At 40.7% G+C, this 21,944-nt stretch overlaps 1 protein-coding gene across 1 annotated transcript in view; it reads right to left on the bottom strand.

The window, feature by feature from the left end:
- NWD2 (NACHT and WD repeat domain containing 2) overlaps nt 1-21,944 on the bottom strand; it is a 199,729-nt gene that overhangs the window by 116,936 nt on the left and 60,849 nt on the right. Inside the window, exon 2 of the mRNA XM_025385583.1 lies at nt 9,717-9,805. Coding sequence (XP_025241368.1) covers nt 9,717-9,805 — 89 coding nt within the window. The remainder of the gene's footprint in view (nt 1-9,716; nt 9,806-21,944) is intronic.

The raw sequence follows: 21,944 nt of genomic DNA, 5'->3' as shown, positions 1-21,944 counted from the left end.
TTAGCTGGACTTCTGTCACCATTATCCCATCAGGATGATCCCACCCAGACAGACCCCACTACCATCTAGGGCTCTGCTGTCCAGCCTGGGAGTCACTGGCCACATGCAGCTGGTCAAGCACCTGAAATGTGGCCAGTCCAAATTGCAATGTGCTCTGAGTGTAAAACATACTGAATTTTAAAACTCAGGTTAAAAACAAGAATGTAAAATGCCTCATTAATAATTTTCATATTGACCATGTGTTAAAATGATGTTTTAGATATATTAAAATATTAAATGTAAAATATTAAAAATTTAAAAACCATGTCAGAGAAAGAATAACAAAGAATATCTAAGAAAAACCAGAAAGAATAATGAAAATATGAAATATTTGGAAATGACCTTCACAAAATATGCTCATTTGAAAAAAAGATGACTATATTCTTCTTAGAGCTAAAAAAAAGACTTGTGCATAAGCAGGAAAAAAAAAATTTGGCAAAAAAATTTTATGTTTCATTTTACTTTTTAGAACATGGCCAGTAGAAAATCTAACATTACCTATGTGGCTTGCATCTGTGACTCACATTATGCTTCTTTTACATAGTGCTGGTATAGACTCTCAGCTTCTGGGTCTTAGTTTTTTAATCAATAAATTGAAATCGATCAACCACCATTCATTATAGATCTAGTATGAGCTATGTACTATAACAAAGCAGCCCCCAAAACTTTTTGGCACCAGGGACCAGTTTTGTGGAAGACAATTTTTCCACAGACAGAGGGGTGAGGAAGGGGCATGGTTTGGGGATGAAACTGTTTCACCTCAGATCATCAGGCGTTTGGTTCTCATAAGGAGTCCACAACCTAGATCCCTTGCATGCACAGTTCACAGCAGGGTTCGTGTTCCTATGAGAATCTAATGCCACAACTGATCTGACAGGAGGTGGAGCTTAGGCGCTAATGCTGGTTCACTGCTCACCTCACGCCCTGTGGCTCAGTTTCTAGCAGGCCACAGTCCAGGAGTTGGGGACCTCTGCTATAACAGATTCTGGTAATATGAAGACATAAATAATGTGATTGCTAACTTCTAAGAGCACCCAGTTCATGGGGGAGGGACATTTAAAATTAATTAATTAAAACAAATATGACAAGCTGGTAAAGATTAGAAATAAAGTACTCTGGAATCTCATAGAAGGACTTCACTATATTTTAATGAATGAGGAGAAATTTTCATTTGCCTGGGAGGCAATTTAAGCCCCTGCCCCCCACCCCCCCAGTCAGAGGGCATAGTGGGTGAGAAAATTCAGGGGGGAAAAGGAAACACATCTGGTGAACCAAATGTAGTTTGCAAAGGCTAGAACAGGCTGCCTGTGGGAAGGAGTCACAGATAAGACCTCGAGAGTAGGCAGGGGTAAAAAAGAACTTGCACATTGCGCCAAGAAGCATAGACTGTATCTTGTGGACAAGGGTCAGATTGGTGTTTAAAAATACCACTGTAGCAACATTGTGGAGGATGGACCAGATGGGTAAAGTAAATTAAGAGTTTGGTATTAAGGAGGAGAAGGCAGAGATGAAGGAAATGGGAAGAGTCAGGGTACCCATGGCAACAGTCAAGGTAACAATAATACAGATCTGAACAAAAGAAACAGATTGGAGAAGTATTTAGGGAGGTAGAATTGGCAGATCTTTGGGATTTAATGGATGTCAGAGGTAAAAAAAAATGAGGTTTATGAACTTCGTGACTAAGACGAACGTAAAATACCAGATGCCCACTAATGAAGGTGTCTATCAGAAGGTATTCTTAAAGAGTGACATAAAGTTCAGGGGCTGGACACAGATGGAAATTTCTTTTGAAATGGAAGTGTCCTAAGCATTCAGATCAGCTAAACACCCCCTTTAGAGGTCTCTGCCCTAAGTGGATTCAATCTTGGCTCACTGTACCAGCGGCCCACATGGGACAGATTTATGAGTTCAGAGAGTAGAGGCGGAGATTATTTAGAAATCAGAAAAGATGTCTTGGGAAATCTAGGCCTTCAGTTAGATTGTGAAGGACAGGGTGTGGGGTGGCTAGGGGTGAAGAAAGGGTATGTCTGATAGGAAGCAAGCATTGAAATAGATATAGTGACTAGAATGTGAGAGTTAGGGATGAGCAATCAGGAAGATGTGCTCCAAGCACAGGCTGAGGATGGACTGGCATGGATTATTTATGTGGGGAAGAGTGGAAAATGAAGCTGGAGTTACATTAAAGAGAGATCTTATAGGCAGCAGGAAGCCATTAAAAACTTTTAAGCAAAGAAACTGACAATATGGCATTTGTTGAATGCCTTGAGGTGGCCTTATATGGGTTAAATCTGTTTGGTGTTCTATAACCTGGTACTTGAATACTGGTCTTTCTATAGGTTTGAGAAGTTCTGTTATTATCCCTTTCTACCCCACTCTCCTCTTTGAGGCCAATAATTCTTAAAGTTGCCCTTTTGAGGCTATTTTCTAGATCTCATAGGCATGCTTCATTCTTTATTATTTTTTCTCCTCTGTATATTTTCAAATAGCCTGTCTTCAAGTTCACTAATTCTTTCTTCTGCTTGATCAATTCTGCTGGTAAGAGACTGATACATTATTCAGTATGTCAATTGCACTTTTCAACTCCAGAATTTCTGCTTGATTCTTTTTAATTACATCAAATTACTTGTTAAGTTTATCTGATAGGATTTCATATTCCTTTTCTGTGTTATCTTGAACTTCTTTGAGTTTCCCCAAAATGGCTATTTTTAATTCTCTGTTTGAAAGTTCACGACATCCCTGTCTCTCCAGGACTGGTCCTTGGTGCCTTACTGAACTCATTTGGGGAGATCATGTTTTCCTGGATGGTCTTGATATTTGTTGGTGTCTGGGTATTTAAGAGTTAGGAATTTATTGCAGTCTTCACAGTCTGAGCTTGTTAGTACCTGTTGTTCTTGGGAAGGATTTTTTTCAGGTATTCAAAGGGACTTGGGTTTGTGATCTAGGTTTTTGGTCACTGTAGCTGTATCTGTATTAGGGAGTACTCCAAGCCCAGTAACATGTGGCTCTTCTGCCTTGGTGGTCTTGGATAAGATCTAGAAGAATTCTCTGGATTACCAGGCAGAGACTCTTGTTATCTTCCCTTACTTTCTCTCAAACAGAGTCCCTCTCTCTGAGCGGAGCTTCCTGGAGCTGGGGGAGGGGTGACACAAGCATCCTTGTGACCACCACCACTGGTACTATGCTCGGTTAGACGTGAAGCCATCACAGCCGTGAGTCCCATCAAGGCCCTTGGTAACCACTGCCTAGCTATTGCCTACGTTCACCCAAGGATCTAGGGCTCTACAGTCAGCAGGTGGTGATGACAGCTAGGCTTGTGTCCTTCCCTTTAGGGCAGCAAGTTGTCCTCAGCCCTGGCAGGTTCAGAGATGCTCTTCATGAGCCAGGGCCTAGAGTTGGAAACCTTAGAAATCTACCTGATCCTCTATTCTACTGTGGCTGAGCTGGTCCCTAAGCCACATGACAAAGTCCCTCCCACTCTTCCCTCCCTTTTCCACGAGCAGAGGAATCTTTTCCCATGGCCACCACTACCCCAAGCTCACAGCAAGTACTGCCTGGCTACTGCCAAGATTCACTTGAGGTCCAAGGGCTTCTCAGTCAGCTTGTAGGGAATGCTGCCAGGTCTGGGACTCTCCCTTCAGGGCAATGGGCTCCCCGCTATCCCAGGGCAGGTCCAGAAATACCATCTGAGAGCCAAGGCCTGGAATTGGGAACCCCAAGAGCCTGCTTGGTGCTCTGCCCTACTCTACTGTGGCCGAGCTGGTACCTAAACTGCCAGATACATTTCCCTTTATTCTTCCTTCTTCTTTTCTAGAGCAGGAATCTCTCCCTATAGCCACCACAGCTGGGAATGTGCTGGGTCATGCCTGTGACCAGCACTTCTATGAATGTTACCCAAGACCCATGGCGAGTAACACCTGGGTATTACTGCTGATTACTCAGAGCCCAGGATTGGTCCTTGGTGCCTTACTGCACTCATCTGGGGAGATCACGGCTCTTTAGTCAGCAAGTGATGAGTCCTGCCAGGACTGGGTCCTTTTATTTTTTAAGGCAGCAGGTTACCTTCTGGCCTAGGGTATGTATAAAAATGTCACCTGGGAGTTAGGGCCTGAAATGGGGGACCCAGGACTCTGCCCAGTGCCTTATCCCACTGTGGCTGAGCTGGTGTCCAAGTTGTCAAAGTCTTCTCTACTCTTTCCTTTCCATTTCTCAAGTGGAAGGAAGGAGTGTCTCTCCCAGAGCTGTGAGCTGCACTGCCTGGGGTTGGGGGAGGGGTAGTGCAAGCACTCCCTTGGCCATCCCAGCTGGTATCTTGCTAGTTTGCATGCACCCCAAGTCCACTGGTTCCAAGCCCAGCCCAGCACCAGGGCTTGCCTAGGAGTTGGAGTCCTTGTGGCCTAGACTGCCTTTCAAGTTCATTGGGAACCCCAGAACACTTTAGCACACGGTGGCACAGCTTGCTGAAACTCAGTTTCTGATTGCTGGAAGGGGTGATTCCCCTCTGACTACGCCTGGTCTCAATGGGCCTCAGTGGGCACTGACTGATTTCTGCCCAGTGGTGCTTTCTGCTGTGACAGGGGCAGTAAATTCCAATGCAAACTCCCACAACCACTGTACTCTCCCTTCACCAAGCACACAGATTCTTTCTCTGCACCAAGTGGCTGCTACTTGGGGTTGGGGGAGGGATGGCACTGGAAATTCAAGACTGTCTTTCCTCCCCTCTTCAGGTCCTCTTCCAGTGATATGAAGTTAAAACCAGGTATGGGATCACTTATCTGATTTTTGGTTCCTATGCTATTTTGTGTGGATAACTGTTTAGTTTCCATGAGGACAATCAGTGGAAGCTTCTATTTGGCCAGCTTGCTCCACGTCCCTTCATTGACACAATATGACATTTACATAGGATGACACTGGTGGTATTGTATAGAAAAACTCAAGTAGGGTGATGGTGTAAGGCAGTTCTGCTGAACACACTTTTACTAAAACCCCACTAAACGCCAAACTCTGTTCCAGGCCTGGGGACTTAAAAACAAACAAGAACCAGTCTCTTCCTCAAGGACTTGCAATCTACTAGGGATAAGTAGGAAAATAAACCAATTAGGATGCTTTTTGTTCATCCCATTTTTGAAGCAGTGAGGGTTAGACCAGGACCTCGGCAGTGGGGATGGATAAGAGTTCCGAAAGAAGGAGTGGATGGTACCTCTGAGTATAATCACAAGCTCCTTATTTATTGGCTTTTGCAACAACCTGCTTTCTCCCCAGTCTGTCTTTACTTTTTTCCAATTAATCCTCCTTGTTCTTATTTTCTATCCTCTTCTCTGTAGCTGGAGGCCCTTAATAAATACCTGCAAATCAAATAACATACTATTTAAATGCCATGTCTTTTCCTGATGCCCTGGGTGTTCTTTGCTAAGTGGGCTTGATGTTCTTTCCACTGAACTGTTTCCATCTGAACATATATATACACATATATATATATACAACTTATATATGTATACATCACATATAGAATTAACTGAAGTTTACATAACCGGAGTCTAGTGTATTTTCATGAAATATCTTCATTTAAATGAAAAAAAAAATAGGAAAACAGTACAAAATAGCCTGCCAAACAGGCACATAGATAAAAGGTATATGGACTTGCTTATAATGCATATTAATTTAATTGACATTCTATTAATTTCTATTCTATTCATATTCTATTAATTTAATTGAATAAAGATTTAACTAAATGGATTACTATCTGTAGCTATTTGGCCATTGGGATAAGTTGAATAAGACAATTCCAGGCCTGAGAACTTTTGGCACTTATAGGCAGGTGATGAAAAGTTTACTTAACCAGATGATGTTTCATTACCTACACTGCTTACTTTGGTTCTTCCTGTTTGCACTATTTTCCTGCTTTGACCATTCCTTTGTATTGCATTCTATTCACAGAACCTGAGCAAACCTCTTCATGGTAAGTCATATCACCTCACTCTTTCCTTTTCAACTCAATCAACTCAATAAAAATTCTAAGTTCTTAATCTTGGCCCATGAAGTCTCATATAATCTTACTTTCAGGCCATCTGTAATTATTTCCTTCACTCACACTTGGTTTCTGTACTGTTCCTTTTTTTTTTTTTTTTTTTTTTTAGACAAGGTCTCACTCTGTTGTCCAGACTGGAATATAGTGTGTGATTGTTCCTAGAATATTCTAAACACACTTCCACCTCAGACCCTTTCCCTTGTTCCCTATGCCTGGATTCCTCCCCACAACTCCAGACATCTGCATGACTTGCTCCATAACTTTCTGCAGATTTCTGCTCAAATATTGCCTTATCACAGAGTCTTTCTCTGACTACTTGGCATTCTCTAACCCTACTTTCTGTGATTTTTAAAATAGAATCATTTATTCAATAAAATGCATTTATTACTCCTGGAGTCTACACTGTCTGCTTCTCCCAACAATGTTAGAAGTTCCTCAGAAGAGGGTCTGGTTAGTTTGCTCCTTTATTCCCAGCACTTAGAATGTTGGTTGCCATATGGTCAGCACTCAACAAATACTTCTTGAATGAATTGGATGGATTATCGGGAGTTATGCATTGAATTTCAGAGAAGCAAAGAGGAGGGTACATGGCCTATCTTGGGAGGTGTGGGAGAGATCAGAGAAGGCTTTCTTTCGTAAGTTATATCTGGGCTGGGTCTTCATTCACTCATTCTTTTTCACATAAGCATTCATTCAACAAAATCTCATAGCACTTTCCAATGTGCCAGGGACTACAGAACCAGGAATGCAGCTGTTCTGAAATTCCATAAAAACAGACAAGCCTCTGTTTTTATGGAACTTATAATCTACTGGGAGAGGACAATAAGCAGGTTAATACATAAACAAACAAGAAAAAGTATCTGATACTGGCACATGCTATGCAAAGAACTAAAATCGTATGATGCAAAAGAGAGGTGGTTACTTTAGACTGGGTCACTAGAAGAGCATCTCTAGAGGAAAAGAGGCATTCTGGTTTTGGAATTTTCAGCCATAAAGAAACATGCACATGTATGTTTATTGCAGCACTATTCACAATAGCAAAGACATGGAACCACCCCAAATGCCCATCAATGACAGACTGGATAAAGAAAATGTGGCACATAAACACCATAAAATACTATGCAGCCATAAAAAAGGATGAGTTCATGTCCTTTGCAGCAACATGGATGAAGCTGGAAACCATCATTCTAAGCAAACTATCGCAAGGACAGAAGACCAAATACTGCATGTTCTCACTCATAAGTGGGAGTTGAACAATGAGAACACATGGACACAGGGAGGGGAACATCACACACTGGGGCCTGATGGGGGGTGGGGGACTAGGGGAGTGTAACATTAGGAGAAATACCTAATGCAGATGACGGGTTGATGGGTGCAGCAAATCACCATGGTACATGTATACCTATGTAACGAACCTGCATGTTCTGCACATGTATTCCAGAACTTAAAGTAGAATAAAAATAAAAAAAGAAAAGCATCTCTAGGAGTGACATTTCAGTGGAGATCCGAGGGACAATAAGTAAGCAGCTGTGTGAAGATAAAGGGAGTGAGTATTCCCACAAGACAGAACAGCCAGAGTAAAACTCTCAAGTATGAATGGGCTTAAGGTGTTCAGGGATTCAAAAGAGGCCCACAGGGCTGTGGGTCAGTGAGAAAGGGGGCATAACATGGGCTCAGATAGGAACAGTCTTAAGAACGAGTAGAATCCAGGAGGTGAAGCAGGGGAAGAACCAGACTGAAAAGCATTGTAGTTGAAGAGAATGGCATGAGCAAAGGCAAGCAAGCATGAAGTAGATTGATATGTTTGAGTAAATCTAGGAAACCATATGTTCTGGGTTCAGTGCACAATCAAAGATGGAATTGGGGATACTGTGGGGGTAAACTGGCTGTTCATGAAGCTTCTGGCATCATATTTTTTGTTGCAGTTGAGAGAAGAGAACTGTCTCTCTAAAAAGTATATCCTCAGGGAGTGATATAATTAACCTACTATAAAAACTATACTTAAAAGGTATATTCTTAGAAGACTCAGATATTATGTATGTGAACTCCTGCTAAGCCTAGAGCTTGGAAGCAAATGTAACCTTGCATATTTTATTTTATTCTAAACACAACCTCAGACATGTAAGCTGTTGCCATTCCTATTTTAGACACTGAACTGAAGGATGGGCAGGTTCAGTCACTCCCAGTACCTGTAGAGAGCTGGGGCTCAATTCTACGTCTCCCCTGCCCACTGCGGTCTACCCTGTGGTCTAACATCTCCTCAGCTGATTCAGTGCACCTGCCTAGAGTAATCCTGTCAATTTATTCTATGGGCCTTGCCTAGTACAGTTTTCCTTTGCCTGTATCTATCTTCTGTGCCTACCTCTAGTTCAGAAAGTATACTATTTTTCTCTTTCTCCCTCAGCTAATCCTAGTCAATACCATGGTTTATAGAAGCAGTTCTATAGCTCGCTGACTTCCTCTGTTGACAAAAATGATGCAAAAACAAACTCAAAGATGGGATTATATGTTTGGACACACTTCTTCCTCTATAGTAACTGAGTTCCCAAGGAGTGTCTAAGTTTTGGGATTCTTGACAGATTGGAAGTTATATAACAATTGGGACCCTGTTATCAGTAAAACCAGATTCCTCAGAGAAGGTAGTGCTGAATTCATGACAAGGAATTTAATTTAGATTCACAATTTATCAAGTAAATGGTGACTTATGAGTGACAATTCAATGTGCGTGTCATCATGGTCTGGTGGTGACTGACATTATGCATTGAGATTGAAGCCATTTCGAGACTGTTACTTTATGCATCATATGAGAAGGCATCAGGAGTATACCAAGATAAAACATTTATCTAGGAGGAAACAGACAGTGAAATGTTCTTCCACTAACGATGGTGCATTTTGCACTTCTGCACCACAAACCTCTATTACATATTCATCACTTGACAATGTAAATGTGTAGTTTAGATAGCACTGGAGAGTTAGGATTTCCGTCATAAATTAGGCTGAAAAATTCTGACTAAATAATGTTATCTGTTGCAGGAGCCATTTTTTTTCAACATTTGGATGCCCAAGATTCATCCAATGTTGTCAAGCACTTTACCTTCAGATGGCAAAATCAGGGGTGTATTAAAATGGCAGGATGTTCGTGAACGTTAGCAATGACGTGTGCCATTACTGTCTCTTGAAAGGCTGATATAATTTTTTGGGGGAAAAAGGATGTTCTACAAGGTGAACAAAAAGTTAAAGGCAAGATAGAAGGCAAGGCCAGGCCAGGCTGATGAAAGGAAATAAGTTTGAAAAAAGTTGGTCCCCATTTTTAAGTGCAAAATATTTCTAGAAACCATAGCTTAAACTCAGGTGCTCAGCAACCTTCATCTCTTTGATAATAGTGGGGACTGTCAAAAAAGCAAATAAATATGGTTCAAAGAAAAAGATGAGCCCACACCAGGAAGGGTCCAAGAAGCACAGCATAAAAGAACTAAACATCAAAAATGACTAAATACTTTCCATTTGTCAGTGTTTCTTTTTACCCATGCTTGAAGAAATAATTTTTTTCAGGGTCTAAAACTTGTCTTTTACAACACTCAAGTTGTGACAAGAAACAAACACTAGTTATTTAGCTGGACATAATTGTGAATGAAATTAACACTAGAATTACCTGAAATTCCAATCCATAGTTTTCTCTGCAGAATTCTCTCAGTTTAGGATATACATTTTCTCTTAGTGCCTGTCTTTCTGCTCCCGTATCTGTAGTAGAAAGACAAACACACAGGAAGTGAGTATGTCCACACATGTTTCTGGCAAAAAAATGAAAACCTAAAAATAAATGCTGACAGTAATATAATCAAGTTGAGGTGCTGGGTTGTGAAATAACAGGGTATTTGTCTCTTGGTATAGACCTGCCCCCTAATTGCACGGAGATCCATCCATCAGGCATGCACGAGCAGCCCACGGGATGGACCACTGGTTGGTTCTATGTATGCTGGCAGGGCTGAAAAGGCACAGGTGATTCTTTATGCCCACACAGACCTTCACATTGAGCTCTTAAATAGTTATGACCACAATGTCTTTGGAAGGGGCAGAAGGAAACACAGTAGGGTTAACAGGGTTTTAGCTCCACAAAATATACAAGTTTTAAAACACACGCACACATGTACACACGTCGATAAATTTACTTATTGATTTCTGAAAACATCCCAGATAATACCATTGCTACCTAGAGTATTCAGATATATTATGACATTTTACAAAATTTAGCACAGTATGGAAACAAGCATGAAACCCTATCATAGCAGATCCCACCCACTGTAGATTCAACTGGCCAGGGGTTTAATAAAATAACGTCTCCCACCCTGGGCTTAGGGACTTACCATTATATCGGAGATAGAAACTATTTTACACATGTCATACTACGTAAACCTTCTGAAATAAAAAAACTTTTTATTATCTCCTATCATTAAGAAAATACAAGAAGAAACACAGAACCCGAAACTCGAAGAATCACAAAACATGTATGCATTTAATGTCGAATGTTTTGCACAGAAAGGAATTCCAAAGTCATCTGTGCTGAACAATTCTGCATCCATGATGGCACTGTAAGATTCTAAGAGCAAAGAGGCGATTCCTTGCCCAGCTAGCTTCAGTGAAACATGAATATAGTTTTCAAAAATTAGGTTAATGTGTAATCTTATGAAAAGTACCATTTGCTAAAAGTACCTCTATCCCAGTCATAACTATGAAACATCCGCATACCACATTTATAACAAAGATAACAGTTTAAAAGAATTTCCCTATTATTCTCAAACACATCTGTCCATGAAAATTTAACCATATGCCGTGTTGACCTACTCTATTTTCCTACTGTTCTCAAGCCTATTTTGAGAAGCAAATAACCAATCACGAAAGTCTGAAATGCAGCTGCAGCCTGGCAGAGTGACAGGAACCAGTGTTTACATAGAAATCAAAGATTCAGAGAAATACAAGGTCTTCTGGATTGTCCTGTGATCTAAACAAATAGGGTGTTTTCCAGCCTTAGATTCAATATGGTTCTAAGTTCAAAGAGAAGAAGCAGGACACCCATCGGAGGAGCTGTACATTAAAGCGGGGCCCATGCGGTGCTATGGCACTGACGGAGGCAGTTATATTAAGCTTTCACATAATTTCTATAATCTTGAGATCAGAATGCCCATCCTCCCTTGCTCCATTTTAAGAGCTGAAAATGCTAACTTCACAATAAAGCTGATAATATTCAATAACTCTAAACGCCCTTAGCAGATTTTCAAAATCGAAATAACGAAAAAGCCACTTTAAAAAGAGACAAATACTGCCAGATATAGAAGGTAAAAATATATTCAAAAGGGTTAAGAGATTCTAAAAAATAGTATCTAAACTATACATAAAATAAATATGTAATGATATAAGAAGCAGAAATTTATTGTTTCTTAAAAACATATTAACTCATTTTGAGGTGCTGAGACTTGACTGCACAATTGTAAGGAGGATAAGAGAAATTTAGTACCTAATTTTTAAAAAAATTTCAACTCTTATTTTAGACACAGGAGGTACATGTGCAGGTGTGTTACCTGGGTATACTGCATCCAGGCAGTGAGGATAGTACCTGATGGTTTTTCAACTCACACCCCGCTCCCTTCCTCCCGCCACTAGCTGTCCACAGTGTCTATTGTTCTCATGTTTATGCCTATGTGTGTTCAATGTTTAGCTCCCATTTTCAAGTGAGAACATGCAGGATTTGGTTTTCTGTTCCTGCATTAATTAGTTTAGGAGTATGGCCTCTAGCTGCATCCATGTTGCTGCAAAGGACATTGCATTCTCTTTTTTTTTTGGCAGTGTAGTTTTCCATGGTGTATATGTACCACATTTTCTTTATTTAATTCACCACTGACGGGCACCTAGGTTGATTCCATGTCTTTGCTATTGTGAACAGTGCGGCAATGAGCATACAAGTGCATGTGTCTTTTTGGTATAATGATCTATTTCTCTTTGGGTAAACATCTAGTAATGGGATTGCTGGGTCAAATGGTAGCTCTATTTTAAATTCTTTGAGAAATCTCTGAACTTTTCCACAGTGGCTGAGTTAATTTATAATTCCGCCAACGGTGTATAAGCATTCTCTACTCTCTGCGGCCTTGCCAGCGCCTGTTGTTTTTGAACTTTTTAGTAATAGCCATTCTGACTGGTGTCAGATTGTATCTCATTGTGGTTTTGGTTTGCATTTCTCTGACGATTAGTGATGATGAGCATTTTTTCATGCTTTTTGACCACTCGCATGTCTTCTTTTAAGAAGTGTCGCCTGTAATCCCAGCACTTTGGGAGGCCGTGACGGGCGGATCACGAGGTCAGGAGATCGAGACCATCCTGGCTAACACGGTGAAACCCCGTCTCTACTAAAAAAAATACAAAAAACTAGCCAGGCGAGGTAGCGGGAGCCTGTAGTCCCAGCTACTCGGGAGGCTGAGGCAGGAGAATGGCGTGAACTCGGGGGGCGGAGCTTGCAGTGAGCTGAGATCCGGCTACTGCACTCCAGCCTGGGCGACAGAGCGAGACTCCGTCTCAAAAACAAACAAACAAACAAACAAACAAAAGTGTCTGCTCATGTCTTTGTCTATTTGTAATGGGGTTATTTGGTTTTTGCTTGATTTAAGTTTCTTACAGATTCTGGATATTCGATCCTTGTTGGATGCATAGTTTGTGAATATTTTCTTCCATTCTGTAGGTTGTCTGTTTACTCTGTTAATAGATTCTTTTGCTATAGCACCTAATTTCTAACATTTAGTGAGTGCTTCCTGCGGTCCAGTAGTGTGCTAAGTACACTTCTATTTGCATTTCCTTAGTCACTGCTGACCACAACCCTATGAAACAGGTAACATTATTACCATGTTTTTTAAGCAAGGAAACTAAAAGGCAGAGGGGTTAGAAAACTCGTTCAAGAGCATACGGCCACTAAATTAGAAAACTCAGATTTGAACCCAGAAAGTCATATACCATAGTTTGCTCTAATCAAGGAAATATACAACTGTGAAAAGAATCAATCTTTGCAATGACCGATGGAATAAATGCATGAAATGACTAAGTGATGTTAAAGTCCTAAAGCTTATGAAATAAAAAAAAATTGTATTATCCTTGATGGATTCTTTTCTTTCTATAACATACCCTCCAAGAGCCAACACATCAATAAGTTCTCTCACTCTACCACTAAACAAATCCTACTTCTGTCCCTTCTGCTACCAGATGCAAGCCATACTCACCTTTCATTCAGATTCCATCTCCCTGTTTTCATACTTGCCCTGTTTGGTTCATTTTCCATGGAGCAACCAGACTGATTTTTCCAAAATGTCAATCAGATCACATCACTACTTTGTTTAAAAGCCCCATCAGCTCTTTACAGACCTTTGAATGAAATGTACACTCCTTATGATGAATGTTGTCTCTCTCCCCAGGCTCATCTCTTACCACTTGTTTATGTCCCTCCTGTTTATGTCCTGTTTATGTTTATGTCCCTCCAGCAGCACTGGCTTTCACTTGATTCTTAGATTATATTCCCACTCGCAGACCTTCACTTTAGCTAGCTATGGTGTCGTCCTGGAATGCTTAGTCCTGTGATCATCTCATGGCACGTCTTGTCATTCAACTGGCAGCTTTAATGCCACCTCCTCAGAGAGGCCTTCTCTGAGCACTCCATCTATAAAAGTCACTGAATCACCTTCTACTTCCTTAATTCTTTGTGGATTACTCATTGTTTATTTGTTTATTGTGTGCCTCCCTCGCTAAAATTTAAGCTCAAAGGGAGTTGAAACCTTCTTTTGTCTCACTCACGGCTACATCTCTAATGACTGCAGTCTTGCTCAATTAATAAATGAGTGAATGAAAAAAGCCACACATGCACCAGTGACAAAAATGAACTGATAGGCATGGTTTCCCTGCAATTTCCTCCAGAAACAGAAAGGCCTCCTACATTATAATTCATTATTCGATGGGTTTAATAAAAGCAAGATTCTGAAATCTTGGGAAACGGTGGTATTTAGATAATTGGTGTCACGAGGTAAATGAATGAACTGAATTTTCTTTCTCTCTGGTTTCTGTGTTTGTGGCAGAATATGAACTCCGTTATTTTGAGCCTTTCTAAATATGTGAAGGAAGCATATACACATATCCAATGGATATTCTGTGCTCTTATTTATATTAAAAATTGACTTAGATTTTTCCGTATTTGTATGAATATATGATTGGCTCTGAAAATGAAAAAGTAATTAAGATAGGAATGGATTAATTATGATGAGTGAACAGATAAGCTGGCTTAATTAAATAAAAATCTTGATTCATACCGACAGCAAATCCGGATGGTTCACAATTAAAAAAATTAGAATGTCGTGGACAGGAAATACTAGCTCACAGAATCTCACACTTAAAAAGGGCCCTCTTTAAACAGTGTAAATCAAGTATGAGGTATGTCTTAATTTATGTCTTATACATAGTCATCGCATCTATTTGTAACTGCCCAGTACCTTAATGCTTTGAAAAGGTGCACTAACACTTTGGCAGCACTAACTGTTAGGTATTTAAAGGAGCTGCTTTCTGAATGATTCCTTTGTGATTTCAGAGTTAATGAAGGTCTCTGTACAGTGTCTGAGTCACCTACAAGAAGTACATTAGCTGGGGGAGAATGAGTAATCAATACCATTATCCTTATAATATCTTGAGTTCACTTCAACAAGGGTTTAGATTAATTCCAATTTTTTTTATTTTACAATTTTTTTTATTTTACAAAATAATTTATTTTAATTTTTATTTTATTTATACAGCTCTATCTTCAACAAACCTAAAGGCATGGACTTTGGTCTTTTTTTCTTTCTTTTTTGAGACACAGTTTCACTGTTTCCCAGGCTGAAAGTGCAGTGGCACGATCTTGGCTCACTGCAACCTCCACCTCCCAGGTTTAAGCAATTCTCATGCCTCAGTCTCCCTAGTAGCTGGGATTACAGGCATGTGCCACCATGCCTGGCTAATTTTTGTATTATTAGTAGAGACGGGCTTTCACCATGTTGGCCAGGCTGGTCTTGAACTCCTGACCTCATGCACCCACCTTGGCCTCCCAAAGTGCTGGGATTACAGGTGTGAGTCAGCTCGTCCAGCCTAAACTCGTTTTTCCCATGTTCTTTGCAGCTCAGAAAATCTGCTTAGAATCCACTATAGATCCTCTGCTAAAACTGTCTTGTTAGCATGGTTTCCAAGATCTCTGTACATTTGCTCTTCCCTGGATTCTTTCTCTTTTCCTAGCCTCTTAGTTAATGATTCATAGGGACAGCCTGTTCGACTTCTGGGGTTGTGTTTAGGTTAATTTCTTGTTTGGCAGCTCCCTAAGAGGCTGTCTACTCTCTATGGCCCTCAGATAATTCCTTTGTATCCATCTCACCACCCATACTCTTCCTTATATCAATGCAAGCAAATCTTGTCAATTTTATGTCATAAACACTTTTTTAATTTGGCCACTCTTTATTTTTACACTAACCTTCTCTCAACCCAAGAAGTAAAAAGTCTATTTGCTTGACCTGTTACCTGTCCCTCTCTCACAGAGCTGCCAGCAATAAATGCCAAGACAAAATGAAAACAAAAACTAATTTGATTATTAAAGACCTTGCTGGCATCTGGTGGTCCAGAAGATAAAGACTAGAATGCTTAGCAAGTGTAAATATATCTTCTAGCTAAGTTCTTTCTTCTACTGCTGATCACCATGTATCCTCTAAAGTCTGAGTTTTCAGCCATTACTTGCTCCTGAGCTTTGCCTTTACACAAACTGCTTTCCATGCTCAGAAGGTCCTATCAGATGAAAGATCTCTACAAGGAGAACAATAGAACACTGCCGAAAGAAATCACAGATGACACAAACAAATGGAAAAACATCCCATGCTCATGGATTGCAAAAATCAATATCATTAAAATGCCCATGCTGCCCAAAGAAATCTACAGATTCAATGCTATTCCTATCAAACTACCAATGTCATTTGTCACAGAAGTATAAAAAACTATTCTCAAATTCTTACAGAACCAGAAAAGGGCCTGAACGGCCAAAACAATCCTAAACAAAAACAACAAAGTTGGAGGAATCACATTACCCGACTTCAGACTATACTATAAGGCTACAGTAACCCAAACAGCATGGTACTGGTACAAAAACAGACACATAGACCAACGGAACAGAACCTAGAAAGCAGAAATAAAGCTGCACAACTACAGCTATCTGATCTTCAACAAAGTTGACAAAAATAAGCAATGTGGGAAAGGACCCCCTATTCAGTAAATGGTACTGGCATAGCTATCTAGCCATATCCAGAAGAATGAAACTGCACCACTATCTTCCACTATATATACAAATTCATTCATGATAGATTAAATATTTAAATGTAAGATCGTAACCTATAAGAACCACAAAAGAAAACCTAAGAAAAACCATTCTGGACATTTGCATTGAGAAAGAATTTATTTAAGTCCTCAAAAGAAACTGCAACAAAAACAAAAATTGACAAGTGGGACCTAATTAAATAAAAGAGCTTCTGCACAACAAAAGAAACTATCAGTGGTATAAAGAGAACCTGTAGATGGGAGAAAATATTCACAAACTATGCATCTGACAAATGTCTAATATCCAGAATCTCTAAGAAGCTTAAACAAATCCACAAGCAAAAAACAAATAAGCCTAGTAAAAAATGGGCAAAAGACATGAAGAGGTACTTCTCAAAAGAAGACATACAAATGGTCAAACATGAAAAACTGTTCCACACATCACTAGTCAACAAAGAAATGCAAATCAAAACCACAAAGAGATGCCATCTCATACTAGTCAGGGTGGCTATTATTCAAAAGTCAAAAAACAACAGATGCTGGTAAGGCTGCAGTGAAAAGAGTATGCTTACATACTGTTGGTGAGAATGTAAATTAGTTTATTCACTGTGGAAAGCAGTTTGGAGATTTCAAAAAAAATGTAAAACAGAGCTACCATTTGACCCAGCAATCCCACGACTGGGTACATATCCAAAAGAACATAAATTATTCTACCAAAAATACAGATGCACTTGCATTTTCACCACTGCACTATTCACAATAGCAAAGACATGGAATCAGCCTAGGTGCTCATCAATGGTGGACTGAATAAAGAAAATGTGGTACATATACACCATGGAATATATGCAGTTATAAAATATAATGAAATCATGTCCTTTGCAGCAACATGGATATAGCTGGATGCCATTATTCTAAGTGAATTAACACAGGAACAGAAAACTAAATAGCACATATTCTCACTTATAAGTGAGTGATAAACACTGGTTACTTATGGATATCAAGATGGCAACAATAGAAACTGGGGACTTCTGTGGGGGAGGTAGTGAGGGTAGTAAGGGTTGCAAAACTATTGGGTACTATGATCAGTACTAGGGTGATGGGATAAATAGTACCACAAACCTCAGCATCATGAAATATACCCAGGTAACAAACCTGCACATGTGTCCCTGAATCTAAAATGAAAGTTGAAATTATTTTAAAAATATACTTGGGGCTGGGCGCGGTGGCTTACGCCTGTAATCCTAGCACTTTGGGAGGCCGAGATGGGCGGATCACGAGGTCAGGAGATCAAGACCATCCTGGCTAACACAGTGAAACCCCATCTCTACTAAAAATACAAAGAAAAACTAGCCGGGCGAGGTGGCGGGTGCCTGTAGTCCCAGCTACATGGGAGGCTGAGGCAGGAGAATGGTGTGAACCTGGGAGGCGGAGCTTGCAGTGAGTGGAGATTGCGCCACTGCACTCCAGCCTGGGCGACAGAGTGAGACTNTCTACTAAAAATACAAAGAAAAACTAGCCGGGCGAGGTGGCGGGTGCCTGTAGTCCCAGCTACATGGGAGGCTGAGGCAGGAGAATGGTGTGAACCTGGGAGGCGGAGCTTGCAGTGAGTGGAGATTGTGCCACTGCACTCCAGCCTGGGCGACAGAGTGAGACTCCGTCTCAAAAAAAAAAAAAAAAAAAAAAAATATATATATATATATATACACACACACACACACACACTTGGCAGTCTAGGCATTAACAAAACTATCTTCTTTTAATGCTTGTTTTAATGCTTTTAATGCAATGTTACTTTAATGTTTGTAAATCAATTAATAGAATATACCATATTAATAGAATAAAGAACATAACCATATGACTGCTCAATATATGCAGAAAAAGCATTTGACAAAGTCAAATACATATTCAGGATAAAAACTCAGCAATGGCCAGGTGCGGTGGCTCATGCCTGTAATCTCAGTACTTTGGGAGCCCAAAGTGGGTGGACCACGAGGTCAGGAGATCGAGACCAGCCTGGCTGACATGGTGAAACCCCGTCTCTATTGCAAATACAAAAATTATCTGGGCGTGGTGGCAGGTGCCTGTAATCCCAGCTACTCAGGAGGCTGAGGCAGCAGAATCACTTTGAACCCAGGAGGCAGAGGTTGCAGTGTGCTGAGATCACATCACTGCACTTTAGCCTGGACGACAGAGTGAGGCTCCATCTCAGAAACAAACAAACAACAAACAAACAAAAAAAACTCATCAACAAGGAATAGAAAGGAACTTCCTCAACTTGATAAATAGCATCTTCAAAAATCCCTACAGCTAGCACCATGCTTTAAGATGTTAGGCAATGTTTTCCACCTACAACTAAGAACACCTCCTCAAAACCTCTATTCAATATTTTACTAGAGGTTCTGGTCAGTGCAATAAAGAAAACAAATTTTTTTTCCTATTAATTTATCCAAACCTTAGAAGTTTCCAGTAAAAATTCACTGTGTTATTTCTACACCTGAACACATTTTAGGGTAAGAGGGGTAAGTTATAAAAGATAATGGTGGATTTCTGTTTCTGGTACTATTGAGGAAAATAAATTTGCACAAACACCACACTACAAACAATGGAAATTTTGTATAAAACATTTAAAAATCTATCTTTTTAAATGTGTTGCATACGTAGAAGAAAACTAAATAACACAGACAGGCCAAAGGCACAGTGAAAGCAGAAATCTTGGAAAATAAGAGATCTGAAGACAGCTTTAGATTATATTGTATTACATCTGAGTGACTTTTAAGTATCATTTTGTCATTTGTGGGTACATGGAAGATTGGAGACAAAGTATAGGACCCTACTCAATATGATAATGGGATGGAATAATAACAGGTTTCTAAAGGGAAAACATGCGAAAGGCCATCACTCCAAAGAGGTGTATCTTCAGTGTGGCAGTGAACTAGAAATAAATCTTTGCCAGTTAGAAAACTTGAAAGATGTTATTAAGATAGCTGAGTAGAAGGGCCTGCTTCCTCTACACAAAAAGGCTAAAGCAATAAGTAGATAACTACACGGTGAGCTGCATGCCTAGGAAGAACAACAGAATACATGGGAGAACAATAGAATACAGTAAAGAAGTGACAGAAGCATCTCTGAGGCACTGGAACTAGGGAAGAGAGCGTAGAGAAGGAAATGAAGAGCCCTTGGATTGGCTTAAAGCCAAGCGGCACTCTCCACTGTGAGAAAAGGCAGGAGATCCCTAGCAGTCCACATTCCCACCATAGACACCTGCAATTCTAGCTGCAAGGGAGCCCTACAGTATTCACAGGCTTTGAGACTAGTGTAGGGAGAGAACTCATGCTGAGTTCCCATCTCCTCCCAGCCATTCTCTGGAACCCAGGCTACTGCATTATGCTGCCAGTTTGAGAACAGAGCCACTGCTAAAATGTACCCTGTCCAGAAGCCCTAAAGGGCTTGCATCTCTGCATTTCTGAGCCGGTATCATTATTTAATCCAGAAGGCTACAGGGCTGTGATTCCAGTTGGACCCCATGGTGTAGCTGTGAACTCAGCACCTGAGGCAATGCAGTGGCCTGTACCCCAGGGAACAGGTGATCTAGTACATCAGGGAGGCCATCTTCAAGACAGAGGGAGCCAAAGCATGTGCTCCCTAGAACTTGACAGCTGACGGCTTAATGACCAGCAGAACTGCCACATGCCCATGTGCACTCCCCAAAGGCCCTAGAACTGGCCTGCCTGGAGCCTGCTGCCACTGTCACCGGCAATGCTGACTCCTATAGTGGTGGAGCTGCTGCATTGCCTGCAGGGCCTTCTCCATCAGGGACTCAAGGACTGGCTGCCCCAGGATGGGGGCCCCAGGACTGGCCCACCAAGGGCCTGCCAATGCTGACAACTCTGCACACTTCTGCAGCAGAGCTCCTGTGCTCTCTCATGCAATCCCCCATCTGAGGGCCTGAGGACTGTCTTATCTGGTATCTGCTGCCACTGATGGCCCTTCCCACTATAGAAGTGGAGTTGCCATGTGCCCCCATCAGGGGCCTAAGGACTGACACATTTAGGGCCCAATACCATCAGTGCAACTACCTGTCTAGTGGGGAAGCCACAGTGTGCTTGCATTCCCCTTAGAAGCCTGCGGACCAGCTTGTTGGGGCCTTTCATTGCCTTTGACTTTGCCCACTGTAGTGTCAAGGCTACTGAGTACCTGTACCCTCAAACAGGGGCCTGAGGACTGGCTCACCTGAGAATTGCTGCCACTGGTGACCTACTAATCTAGTAGTGAAACCACTGCATGTCCCCTCCCCAGGGGCCCATGAACTACGCTGCTGCCCAGGGACTGCCACTGTCAGCAACCACACTCTCCAGCTGGGAAATTGCTATGTGCCTGTGCATGCTCCCCAGGGACCCAAAGTCTGGTTTACCTGGGGCCTGCTGCTGCCGCTAATGACTGCTGCCCTGACCAGCATACCCCTCCAAGTGCTCCCAAACCAGCCTGTCTGGTAGCTCCAGGCCCCAGCCAAGCTGCCTCCACAAACACTCACAACCTAGGCCACTAAAGCACTCATAGGCACCACTGACACTGATTATACCAAAGAAACACATGGACACTACACTACTGTGCCCACCCAGAACCAAAGTCAAAGCATTCTGTTCAATTAACACATCTGCAGGAAAAAGTCTTTCCCCATGAAAGCTATGCCATGAAATTAGAAGATGTGACTGTTCTGCCAGATGTGCAGATATTAACATAGGGATATAAAAAACATGAAAAAGCAAGGAAAATTAACACCTCAAAAGGATCAAAATAATTTATTAGTAATACATCCCAAGGCAAAGGAAATTGATGCAATACCTTAAAAGGAATTTAAAATAATGACCTTAGGGAACTCAGAAAGATATAAGAGAATACAGACAGATGATTCATCAAAATCAGAAAAACAATTCATAATCTGAATGAGAAATTCAATACATAGATATCACAAAAAAGGACCAAACAAATTAGAAACTAAAAAAAAAATCAATGAATACATTTTTTTAAAAAATCAAGAGCTTTAACAACAGACTAGATCATAAGAAGGAAAAATTTCTGAACTTGGACAGGTCTTTGGACAAAATCCAGTCAGACAAAAAAAAAAAAAAATGAATAGAAAGCCTATGAGACCTATAGGATATAATTAAGTAAACAAGTTTTGCATTATGGAATTTCCAGAAGAGGAAGAGATGGGGAAATGAATAGAAAACCCATTTAATAAAATAATTGCTAAAAAATTCCAAGTTTTGGGAAGAAATACAGATATTCAGATGCAGGAAACTAAAAAGTCCCCAGATACACTCAACCTCAAAGATTCTCTCTGAGAAACACTGTAGTCAAAAGTCAAAGAGAAAATGGGAATTGTAAAAACTGCAAGAGAAAAGCATCAAGTCACATATAATGAAATCCCCTTCAGAATAATAGCATATTTCTCAGCAAAAACCTTACAAGCATGGAGAGAATGGGATGATACATTTAAAGTGCTGAAAGAAGAAAAAACCTGCCAGCC

This window comes from Theropithecus gelada, chromosome 5, assembly GCF_003255815.1.
Source record: "Theropithecus gelada isolate Dixy chromosome 5, Tgel_1.0, whole genome shotgun sequence".
NCBI lineage: Eukaryota > Metazoa > Chordata > Mammalia > Primates > Cercopithecidae > Theropithecus > Theropithecus gelada.
This window is presented reverse-complemented; position numbering and strand designations above follow the sequence as displayed.